The following is a 13,276-nucleotide window of genomic DNA, read 5'->3' on the forward strand; positions in this document are numbered from 1 at the left end:
TTTAATAATGAAAGACTTCAGAATTTAATTCAATATTTTTAATGAAATAAAATTTTAAAATAATTAAAATTTTATTAATAAAAGAGCTTAATAATAATAATATTAAAAGAACTAAATAATGAGTTGAGATTAATCATACAACTATTGATAACAGACTATTGGTGTCCATGATATTTGATTTAGAAAATCTCTCGCAAATGGTATTATTTCTGTACCGCCACCGTTTGGCCACTGAGCGGCTGAAATCGGTGCCCAAAAAAGCTACGTATGTATGGCCTTTTAGTCTCTTGCATGTAGGGATAAAACCTTATAAATAAATATCAAACACTTGGCTTTCCATCAGTATAAAAAAAAAGAAGAAGAAACTGATTCGATACTAGGGATTCAAACTAATTTACTTAGATCACTTAACCAACATTTTTGTACCAAAACAATTATCAAATCTACGTACTAAATCTTGTTGTATTGGTTTTAAGACTTCAATGCAAGAACGACTTGAGGTTTGGCAAAAATATAAACTCTTAACGTATCAGTGCAGTTGTAGCAAGTTAAGTGTGTAAAGGTCCATACGGAAGCAAACTATGCAACAAAATTTTCTTTGCATATAAATTTTATGGGCTATTGCTACCAATTGCAAAAAATCTTAAAACTATCAATGCATCTGCTAGAAATAATAAAATTTCTTCTACATCTAAATAAAATATTTTACAAACTTGCTTACACACTTTGTGTAACCGTTCCATCTTCAATGGTTTTCTTTTATCAATGCTTTGTTTTTGCCTTTATATCACACTAAATTCATGTACTTATCTTTCTCCATTATCTTAATTACTTTCTTTTAGTCTTAACCATCAAGGCCACACTTCCTGCTTCTTAATTAATCCTTTTTGATCAAATAAGTTTTTTTGTGCGTCCTCCTTTTATCACCACTTATATCATGTTCTTACAATATAGGAACATGTAAAACAGCTGTACCAGAATATGTGGAATAATTGAGAGAAAGGTTGAGATGGCTAGGAAACGTTCCGCGGATGAAGAATGACAGGTCGCCAAAGATCGCCTTTATCAGCCAACAATATAGCGCTAAATTAAAAGCAAGTCGTCCCCGAATTAAGTGGAAGGAGGAAATAAGTAGAGATTTAAGAGAAACTGGAACTTCTTGGAAGAGCATAAAGAAGGAGGGTTTTGAATATATTGGGATGGAAGAGGTAGTTTGCGTAGCTGAGTTGGGCTCAGGCGACTTGGTGATGCAATGTAGTTAGTGGTAGTAGTAATAATAAATTCTACCGCTAGTAAAGCTCCGCATAAGGTGCGATAACTATTATCTATGTTTTTTTCCGGAATGAAAAAATAAATTAGCTGATATAATTTTTTGGGGGGAAATTTCAATGGACAAGATTTTAAAATGTTCTTTTGAAAATATTTTTATGAATGTTTCGTCACTTTAAATCCCGAAATCAATTTTTTTTTATAGGTAGCGCATTTTTAAATGAAATTTAAAGTGATCAGTCAATTTATGTGTGATCTGGAAAATTCTGCATTATGCCCATTAAAAAGAATCCTGTTAGTTTGCTTCAAGAGATCTCTGTTAGAAGAAGATATATCATGAGGTAGAGGATGTAAAAGCCTTTCAGTTTACAACCCTTTTAGTTTATATTTGGCTAATCACTTGACCAATTCTCATGCTAGTGCACATAGTAGGCTAGGCTTGTAATTTAATAGCCTAATTGTCACAGATAATTTCGAAGACCACACTGCCTTTCCATGACGAAAGTAAAACAGTTCAAAATAGGGATGAAACCTTTTTTCTGCGTTGGTTAATTGACCAGACTTTTTCAAAAAGAAGGATAAAATTTCTAGAATTTTCTGACAATATTCTGGAAACAACAGAAAATAAAGATTTTTTTGTTCTCTACCATATGTTCCAGGGTTGAGTGAAAAACCTAAAAGAATTTTACAAAATAATGGCTTAAAGGTAGCTTTAAGAGGTAGTAATACTTTGGCTAGTTTTTTAAATTCTGGAAAGGATCAAACTTCTGTAGAGCAACAAAGTGGGGTTTATAAAATCCCATGTACTTGTGGAAGCTCTTATGTGGCATGCACTAACCAAAATTTAAAATTGAGATTGCTACAAAATACCAAGCCTGAAGATTTCATGTCGGCCCTTTTGTAACATGTCTATAATTTTCCAAGTCATTTCATTTTGTCTGAAAATGTTTCTTTGATTTCTAGGGACCAAGGTTGAAAGCAAATTTTCAGGGAAACAATTGAAATTAAAAAAAAATATTCAAGAATAATTCCATAAACAGAGATACAGGTGAATTTGGATTGAATTCAATTTATGATAATTTACAAAGGTCAGATAAAGTAAATATCACCTCACCTAAGAGCTATGACCTCTGTCCGTGTAATATTTCAGATAATTCTAATGAACCAGTACCAAAAAGGTTAAAGAGATTTGCTTCTGCCTGTTGCATTGAAAAAAATAAGAGCAATAAAATATATGTAATTAGTTTATTAGGTATAAATTTTGTTTATTTTTATTCATGTCTTTTAGTTTTGCTGCTGATGATGAACACTGTATATCTGTTCAAAATATCCAGTTAAATAATTTTATATCTGTTCACTGTCAATTAAAAGTTTCATCCCTATTTTGAACTGTTTTACTATTGTCACAGAGGCATCTTTTTATTGCTTATTTTTAGATTTTTAAATATGGTAAAGGCCTAGATAAGCCCCTTCTTACAAGGAAACATTTTAAGAAAACAATTCTTACTTCATGATATGCAGAACAGTCATAGGACACATTTTATGTCCTTTGACTTCTACTTCTCTATTCTACTATTCTACTTCTCACTATCTTAGAAAGAGGTTAGTTCAGGAAAACAAAATTTTCAGGAATGAATCCAGGACCAAAGAATAACCTTGGAAGGTACTGCCAAGCTTCTTTGTTAACCCTCTTCTGGTTTCTAAGTCTTAAAATTTTGCCTAACTGACAGGTTTATATCTATTGATTCTTTGATTAACCAATATTTTACCTTAATTTTTGGTTATCAGGTTCTTTTCTCTGGTTTTAGTTCTCAAAATGCAATTCCTGGGTAAAATTCTAGTTAATTGACTTCTTGCTACCTCAGAAAGGGTTTAGGTTAGGAAAATGAAACTTTCAGGGATGGGTCTACTGATCAAAGCATGTCCTGGGAAGGTATTTGAAGTACCCATCTCCACTCCTTCTCCCTCTAGAGGGCCCTGAAATTTGCCTACATGACAGGTCTATACCTATTGAAATTTTGACAAAACAATATTTTACCTTAATTTTCAGTTACTAGTTGCCTTTTCTCTGCCTTTAGTTCTGAAAATACAGTTCCTGTTATTTGAGTAGAATTTTGAGCCATATCAATGTTTTTTTTCTCAAAATTTAGGAAATGTATTTGCATATCTTTAAAACCTTATAAAATGGGATTGAGAAAAGTTATGAAGCTGAAAACAATTTTGTTGTACTTCAGTTAAGCAGAAGATCTATTTTGCAAGGTTTCACTTTTATAACACACATATTTTTAAAGGTCAGGGCCCTCTAGAGGGAGTAGGAGTGGAGGTAGGTACTTCAAAATACCTTCCTGGGACATACTTTAGCCTGTAGACCCATCCCAGAAAGTTTCATTTTCCTAACCCAAACTTTTTCCAAGATAGCAAGAAGTCAATTAACTAGAATTTTACCAATTCCTGCTATTTGATTAAAATTTTAAGCCATATCAATGAGTTTTTCCTACATATAAGAAATATATTTATAGTTCTTTGAAACCTTGTAAATTGGGATTGTGCAAAGCTGTTAAGCTGAAAACAATTTTCTTCTACTTCATTTAAGCAGCAGATCTATTTTGCAAGGTTTCTACACAAACATTTTAAAGGTCATCAAATGTCTCTGCCCTCTAGAGGGAGAAAGAGTAGAGGTAGGTACTTAAAAAAATCTTCCTGTGGCATACTTTTGTCTGTGGACCCATGCTTATTAAGTTTTATGTTCCCAAAGTAACCCCTTTCCAAGATAAAAAAAAGTACCTAAACTAGAATTTTTATCACTTTTCTTATTTTTTTATGTCTATTCTCCTTGTAAAATGCACAAACAAATGCCCAACTGCCATTTAACCTATCCTAATTTATCATTATTATGGCACTTAGTATTAACCCAGTGACATATAGCAATCACAAATTCTGTCAGTCTGTCAGTCCTGGTTTTGCTACTTTAGGCACTTCCAGGTAAGCTAGGACAATGAAATTTGGCTGGCGTATCAGGGACCAGACCAGATTAAATTAGAAATAGTCGTTTTCCCGATTTGACCATCTGGGGGAGAGTGGGGGGCCTGTTAATTCAGAAAAATAGAAAAATTGAAGTATTGTTAACTTACAAACGGTTGATCAGATCTCAATGAAATTTTATGTTTGGAAGGATATCATGTCTCAAAGCTTTTATTTTAAATCCCGACTGGATCTGGTGACATTGGGGGGAGCTGGGAGGGAGAACCCTAAAATCTTGGAAAACACTTAGAGTGGAGGGATTGGGATGAAACTTGATGGGAAAAATAAGCACAAGTCTTAGATACATGATTGACATAACCGGAACGGATCTGCTCTCTTTGGGGTAGTTGGGAGGGGGAGGGTTAATTCTGAAAATTAGAAAAAATAAGGTATTTTTAACTTATGAATGGGTGATTGGATCTCAATGAAATTTAATATTTAGAAGCATATTGTGTCTTAGAGCTCTTATTTTAAATCCCGACCGGATCTGGTGACATTGGTTGGGAGATGGGAGGGGGAAACCTAAAACTTGGAAAACACTTAGAGTGGAGGGATCGGTATGAAACCTGGTGGGAAAAATATACACGAGTCCTAGATACATGATTGACATAACCAGAACGGATCCGCTCTCTTTGGGGTAGTTGGGGGGGTTAATTCTGAGAAATTAGAAAAAATGAGGTATTTTTAACTTATGAATGGGTGATCGGATCTCAATGAAGTTTGATATTTAGAAGGATATCGTGTCTCAAAGCTCTTATTTTAAATCCCGACTGGATCTGGTGACATTGGGGGGATTTTGGGGTGGGGGAACCTAAAATCATGGAAAATGCTTAGACTGGAGGGATCGAGATGAAACTTGGTGGGAATAACAAGCAGAAGTCTTAGATATGTGATTTACATAATTGGAACGGATCCGCTCTATTGGGGGGGGGGGTTAATTCTGAAAAATAAAAAAATGATGAATTTTTAACTTATGAAGGAGTGATTGGATCTTCATGAAACTTCATAATTAGAAGGCCTTGTAACTCAGATTTCTTATTTTAAATCTCAAACAGATCAAGTGTAATTGGGGGGGGGGGACCGGAAATCGTAGAAAATACTTAAAGCAGTGAGATCAGGATGAAACTGGATGAGAAGAATAGAATCATGTTTAAGATACATGACTGACATAACCCGACCGAATCTGCTCTTTTTGGTGGAGTTGGGGGGCGGGGGTAATTTTGAAAATTGAGGTATTTGTAACTTACGAAAGGGTGACCAGATTTTAATGAAATTTGATATTTAGAAGGATCTTGTGCTTTAAAGCTCTAATTTAAAATTCCGACCAGATCCTGTGACATTGTGGGGAGTTGGAGGGGGAAATCTTGGAAAATATTTGGAGTGGAGGAATCAGGATGAAGCTTGGTGGATAGAATATGCAAATGTCCTTGATACGTGATTGGTAGACTAATACTGGATTCGCTCTCTTTGGGGAGTTGGGGGGATGTGTTCACTGATTTGGCGAGTTTGGTGCTTCTGGACGTGCTAGGACGATGAAAATTGGTAGGAGTGTCAGGGAGCTGCACAATTTGACTCGATAAAGTTGTTTTCCCAGATTCGACCATCTGGAGGACTAAAGGGAGAGGAAAAATTAGAAAAAATTAGGTATTTATAACTTACAAGTGGGTCATTGCATCTTAATGCATTTTGATATTTAGAAGGACATCATGACTCAGAGCTCTTATTTTAAGTCCTGACCGGCATTAAGCCTCTTATTTTCCTTTTTTAATCAATCTAGTGATTTATAGAATTTTGTTAGAGCTCATACCATATGATCTCTTGGCTCTTAGCTCTTCTTGCCTCGTCACCAGTGCCATATGAGCTCTTAGCTCTTGTTTTTTTTAATAGCATGTGATTTAATATGTAATAAGATGGTGCTGATAGGATTTAATTTGTTTCTGGAAATGGAGAAAATGCATGTTAAAAAATATGTTATGGTGACTTTCTCTGGTTCACCCTGTTGAATCCATGCTTATGCTTCATTAATATGTTAAAAAAATTGTACAACAATGAAAGAAATCATGGCAAATGCTCTCCCCATGCAGAATGTATTAACTACAATTATTCTGAATAGCATGATGTAAGAATTGTTTTCTTAATATGTTTCTATATGGGAAGGGGTTTATCTAGGCATACACTATAGATATTATTATCACTTCATTTATAATTGTTATATAGCTTCCTGCTTCTAATAGAGCCAGATATTAGGCTAGGCTATATAATTTTTTTTTACCGATTTAATGCAGCTGGGGTACAATTATAAAGGCAATGGTTATTATATATGGTAAAGGAGTTACAAGATTAGGTATAGGGGCATCCTATAGGAAAGAAATCTTTCTAAGCACAGCTGCAGAAAAATTATGACTAGAATACATATATAATTTTTCTGACTCCAGGGATGAGTATTATTCTTCAAGCATTTTCATACAAAAGTAATGTTAGAATTCTAGACAAGCTACTTTTTGCTACCTTGGAAAGTGGTTAGGGAAATAAAATCTTCAGTAACGAATCCAGGGCCAAAACGTAGCCTACTCTGGGAAGGTATTAATAATAATGATAATTTATTTTTAACCCACTAAATACAAGACAAGTGGATTAAATAAAAGATAATGAAAGAAAAATAACACAACTATGCAAGAGATAAAACATATACAACACAACCATAACTCAACTAATGAAAGAAACTCTAAAAGATAACACAACTTTCAAGTGAAAACTAACAGATAAATAACCTAATCCTAATCCTAATAACCTAAACCTAATTCTTTTCCAATTTTGAGCCTAACTTCCACAAAGAAGTAATAATGTCAGAAGCCCCCAATCTACCAAATTATTTTCTTGTTCCTATAAGACCAGGGTAAATAAAGCAGAAACTTACAATAGCAGAAATATAATATATACAATTCAGCCAGATCCTTTTTTTTTCAGGATAGGTGAAATACCATACAGGAAAAGTGTTGAATGATCACAAAACCTACCATATGGCAATGCAAGTGGTTTTCAAAAATAATGACCACAATTAGCCACTATTTTACCATAACCCATTTTAAGTTTTTCTTTAACATCCCATACATATCTACATATGCAATATAAGAGACATTTAACAAATCACAAAAAAGAGAGCACACTATGGATACAAATACTGAAAAGATACAGTGAAAGTACACCACCTTGATGCATTCCCAAACAGATTGGAATATTCCCATAAAAATTAGAGTGACCTGCTTCTGATTTCTATGTTTTAGAAATTTGCCTATGCTACCTGGTAGGTAGGCTAGCTTATTTTTTTTTCTTTACATTCTACCTTAATTTTTAGTTCTCAGTTTCTTTTTCTCTGGTTTTAGTTTTGAAAATACAATTCATGTTATTTGAGTAGAATTTTAAGCTTTATCAATCCTTTTTTTTTTCAATTTAAGAAATATATTTGCAGTTTGTTGAAACCTCATAAATTGGGATTGAGCAAAGTTGTGAAGCTAAAAATACTTTTCTTGTGCTTCATTTAAGCAGAAGATCTATTTTGCTATGTTTCACTTTTACAAAATAGAGATTTTTAAAGGTCATCAAAGGTCAGTGCCCTCTAGAGAGACAATGAATGGAAGCAGGTACCTCAAAATACCCTCCCAGACCACTTAGTCTATAGATTCATCCCCAAAAGTTTCATTCTCCTAACCACTTTCAAAGATAGCAAAAGTAACTTGTCTAGAATTTCATCAAAGTTATATGACAATTAAAGTACCTAAGCTATGAATAACAACCATTCAAACTGAACATGCCCACACTGAAATATAAACAAATAAGAAAAGACCAGATGCAGCTGTACATGTAAAAGTAAATATAGACCAAGTTGCCAATTCGGGGGATCCAAGCAGTTGCTGACTGGAACTCACTCCTAGATATAGTTTTGAAATCTGAAACCTTAAATAGTCTCAAAAATGGCCTGGATTGATTTGGGAGAGAATATTTTTACACACATGACTCATAGAATAGGGTAAGGGAGACCCTTACCCTTGGTCTAAATTGCAGAATTCAGATAACCTATGACTTGGAGAATCATGACTTTGATGAACCAACTGACAGCCATCTAGAGAGTGCTGTAACAGTGACATGTCCATAATGGTACTGAGGATCCTGTAAGTTAAGTTAACTTAAGGATGAATGCTGCCCCTCCCACTGCTATCTTTTAGGGGAGAAAGGCCAGCATGTTAAATCTTGTTTGAAATGGTGTCTTGAGAAGATTTCCAATCAATATAACTTAAGCGCCAAATTATACCTTTGGCTTCTCTAACAACATCAACCCCCCCCCCCTTCTTGCACATTTTAAGACGCATCTTTTATTAACGAGGTAAGAATTCAGAGTTAAGTAGCAAGATAACATCTGCACCATCTTAGGAATGATTTGGTGTGTAAAATTGAAACTATCAGAAAGTGTTGGGATGCGGAAACGGACCTTGAATTTGGTTTAGGTTGAGGGGCAAAGGGAAAATTTCTAAAAATTTGGTCTCCAATGTGTTTAAAACTTTTGGTATTATTAGCCCATGTTGGAATAGAATGTATTACTGGTGGAGTGACAATATAGATGAAAACAAACATTATGTATCCAGGCTATCAAATTTTCTATCTGCATCATCTCAGAAACTGCTTTGAGATTGAGTCAACATTTTCAGGGAATATTATAGGGCTAAGTAAATAAAGGACTTTAGAGTGGCGCAGGGATAAATTGAAAGAAACTATGTATCCCTGTTATCAAACTTATTTGTGACATCTTGGAAGATTAGGAGGTGCAAGTTGAAACTTTGGTATGTGAGGGATTGAGGAAAAAATAAAATGAATTTTTTCATTTCATAAATTGAAATTTATTGAGTATTATTTTCTCATCCATATTAGTATCTTTAATCCTTATATTTTATGTGAAATTCATTTTGATTTCTGTCTATTTTTGGTTTCTGTTTATTGCTTGATGATAATTTCTTTTGGTATTAAGTTTTGGTTATTAAATAATTTTATTTCTGCTCATCTTATGTTTTAATATGGATCTTTACTTTTCTTTTGGATTTTTCTTTAACTTATTTACGACTAAGAAGCAAGCATAGCGATTCCCCCCATTTACCAATTCCCCTTTATCAATTTTTCTTTAACTTATTTTCGACTAAGAAGCAAGCATAGCGATTCCCCCCATTTACCAATTCCCCTTTACCAATGAAAGAACTATTAAAGGAGGTACAACTTTTTGAGATACATTTGATACTGTTCCTGTACCTCAGCCCATAGGACAGAATGTGAAATCACAAACTCTACAGAATTGCAAACAGAAATGATTTGTAAATGTGGATGGCATAACTTTTGCCCCAGACAAGAATTATAGACAACTTTCCAAAATATGACCTTAATTTGACTGAATGTTTAAAATGTTTAAACTTTCTGTAAAAACTACAGAGCCCTCAATAAAGCATACATTGAATTTTTCTATCATAAAAGTAGGGAATTGTGGAAGTAGAGGGGGGGGGGGGAAGGGGATAGTCCTCTCTCATATACAGGATAGTTTATATTTGTTTTAGTATTAGATTTTATTGTTTGGTTTATTTGAAAAGAAAACTTGTTTTACTTATTTTTTTATTTTTTTTTTTAGTTTAATCAAGAGTCAGTGCTTCTGTTTTGCTGTATATCTTTACTTTTTGAACTCTTATGAAACTTTTGTCATTAGCCTATTTTTCACTTTTTAGGGACACTTTGTTAGAAGAACATGGCGAGGGTCATGAAAAGAAATTTGAAATATTATTGGTACTTGATGGTTCTCCTGGTTGCCTTACTGGTAAGTTCTGTTAAAACTAAAAAAAAAATTGTTAAAGTAAATATTACACTGGGTAACAGCCAAAAAATGCCAGGGGTTTCTCAACTGATTTAGACTAAATTTGATGTTCTGAGTCCAAATATTGCATTCATTTTGCTCTGTCAGGTCAACTTTTTAAGATACAGCCATAGGCCTTCTTGACAAGCAACGCATGTGCTAATAGCTGGGGCTTTGACTTCAATCATTTTTTCTTGAAGAATATATTGAATTGCAACATTATTTTGTTTTTCTAAAGCAGCTGCGTCTGTGTATGCGTAATTACGAGGCTGTTTGGCTCTAAATTGCATTGCCTGGCATAAACCTGCATTTTCTATTTCTTTCACTTGATTGATATTACTTTGGAATGTTGGTTATGCAGGAATATGGTTATGCAGGTTATGCAGGTATGGGTTCACATAGTACCCATGCTTTATATGTATGTGGGACAGTTGAGACAGATTCCAGCACTACTTATGTAAAGAAAGGGTGGCCGACGCCATAGCATTTAGTACCTTGGGCAAGAAATATCATGAACGAACCTCTTGTTGACTTGGAGAAGAAATTGATCCCATCGCTTCACATGGAGCTTTAATGAAGCAGTTCACGTATGCTTTGGGCAAGGATGGGATGTGCTTCAACTACCTGTGCCAAGCCTTTCCTTGACTGACCGTTGAGAAGCTGAAGGCCGGCATTTTCGAAGGCCCACAGAAACTGCAGCTCATAAAGGTCACATTGTTCGAAAGCTCAATGGAGACGCTAGAGTTTTCCGCGTGGAAATTCGGTTGTGCAGGTGGTGAACAACTTCCTGGAGAACACAAAGGCAGCAAACGCTCCATAATCGTCAGCAGCATGATAGCGGCCTTTCAAAAACTGAGGTGTTTGATGAGTGTAAAGATGCACTTACTGTTCTCATACATGGAGAAGTTTCCTGAAAACCTTGGGCCGATGAGTGACGAGGAGGGAGAAAGGTTCCATCACAACATGCGCCAAATGACGGAGAGGTACAAGAGAAGATGGTGGTTGCTGAAGAGAACCCAGCAGCTGCTCACACACAGGAATCAAAGAAATGGTGATTTATGTTGTGAAATCCCAAAATTTTGAGTTTGGATACGTTGAGCGTTATTTCTTGAGGAAAATGAAAAAAATCTCCAGGGGTTTTTCTGATGATGATCTACAGAATTTTTTTTTAACATTATTTTTAAAAAATTTCTTTACCAAAACATTCTGACCTGATTGAGCCAAACCAAGGTCATTTTCAGACTCGGAGCATCAAGATTAGTCTGATTCAGCTAGAAAATCCTGGACTATTTTCAAAAAGTATTTTATGTTACCCTGTGTTATCTTAGATCATTAATCTGTAAAAAATTGTTTGACATGGTTGAATGAAGGACTGTGGAAAAATTATTTTTCAAAGCATAAATGTTCATTTTTTCTCAAGTATTGTTTTATGTTTTATCATTTTGTCTATTTGTATGGTTTTACTGTTGAAAAGGCTCAGTTCCTTTCTTGAATTCCTGTAACAAGATTAGAAAGATAACCAACTGCTTATAAAGCTGGTAGTAAAGTTTGAAAATGATAGGTATGCCTTCTTGTTAAGGCTAATACCTGGCTCCAGCTGATTTTCTCGATTCTATTTTTCTCTGATCAAAGACCTTATATTTATGATGTCTTTGATTAAGATGTGGGACAAAAAGGTCCATAAAAAATAAAATAGCAAGAGAACCTTGTAGACTGTCGTAAAAAATGCACTATATTGAAACTTCTTGAGGTGTTAGTGGTACCAAAATTTTGCATGCATTACATCAAGGAGAGTAATTAAAGAGTCACTGATTTATAGTTCTTTAACCTTATAAATAGGCTTAGTGATCCGGGAAATTTTTATTACAAAGTCTTTTTAAAAAGACCTTTAATATCTACCCAAACAAAACAATATCAAGTTGGAGTCCAGATTATTTAGGAATATTAGAAAATATATGTGTTCTTTCGAAACATTCTAAAATGCCAAAGAAGGACCTCAGGGTGTTTTATGTCTAGATTTTTACTACTTTAAAATAGAAATATTAAGACCTCATAGCCATTAATACTGCTAGGCAACCTTTCATTAACTACTTTCAGCAACAAAGGACCTACAACTGGGATCCAGCCTGTGTTCATTAAAACTTTAAGCAAACCAAAATTGCCCAATCAATGAGGTAGGCTCTCCCCCTCAATGCCCACTCTTGACTTGTGCTTAACTGAAATCACTTTAGAATGCAACATGAATAGTTAGTAATTGCAAGTTTTTTATTTACCGATCGTATTTAAAAACCTTTGGAAAGGATATTGAACTGTTTAAAGGATATAGAAATAAATGAAAATTGTGTATAGAAGAAAATAAAACATTGTGGTAAATAAATTTATCCCATTGTTCTTGGATGAGCATTCATTTTTGAATCATTCAGATAAAACATTCAAATTTTAGCATAAAGTGCAGGGGGACAGGTTTTTTTTAATGATGTTTATAACTTTTACCTGAAAAAGCTTTCATTTCCATTTTATTTATGTTTATTTTTTATTATCATATGTAGAGTTACCCTACATACGATTCTGGCTGCCGCCCCTTGATCTCCCGCTCTTTGTATTAAAGTGCTAGTTTGATGTAAGAATACCTCGAAAATAAAAAGCAAAATCATTCCTAAATATGAGGGAGGCTGCGAGGCCCAGTTCTTTGCCGCAAGATCGACCTTATATAACAATGCTTGGACAGTTAAACACTCATTTTCTCTCAAAAATGCAATTCCAGAATAAGGGGTAATTCACCACGTCACCATACAAAGTATAGGATTAGAGTGAATATATTCCACCAAAAAAAGGAAGTACGGGTGTAATCCTCCCCCCCCCCGTCCTTACAGACCTGAAGTGTCTGACTTGGAAAGTCTGAAAATTGCGACATAAGACATAGGCTTCCATCCCCCCTAATCCATGGAATTTCCCTCAATAGATGGGGAGCAACTAACTCAATAGCCTACTGCATAATACTAGGATTAATTACTGCATAATCAATATTGCTTATTTCGTAAAAAATTGAAGTTTTGTGTTTTTGAACATAGGGATTTAATAACTTCAGTCTAGTCATCAGAC

The 13,276-nt window shown here is 34.4% G+C and overlaps 1 protein-coding gene across 5 annotated transcripts in view; it reads left to right on the forward strand.

Annotated features, from left to right (window-relative positions):
• Positions 1–1,461: 1,461 nt before the first annotated feature.
• The window catches only part of LOC136039350 (double-stranded RNA-specific adenosine deaminase-like), a 62,255-nt gene continuing 50,440 nt past the window's right edge, over positions 1,462–13,276 (forward strand). For all 5 annotated transcript variants that reach the window (XM_065723005.1, XM_065723006.1, XM_065723009.1 and 2 more), the window contains exons 1-2: positions 1,462–1,610; positions 10,050–10,138. In XM_065723005.1, coding sequence (XP_065579077.1) covers positions 1,543–1,610; positions 10,050–10,138 — 157 coding nt within the window. In that variant the 5' untranslated portion in view covers positions 1,462–1,542. The remainder of the gene's footprint in view (positions 1,611–10,049; positions 10,139–13,276) is intronic.

The sequence above is a fragment of the Artemia franciscana genome, chromosome 19 (assembly GCF_032884065.1).
Source record: "Artemia franciscana chromosome 19, ASM3288406v1, whole genome shotgun sequence".
NCBI classification, from domain to species: domain Eukaryota; kingdom Metazoa; phylum Arthropoda; class Branchiopoda; order Anostraca; family Artemiidae; genus Artemia; species Artemia franciscana.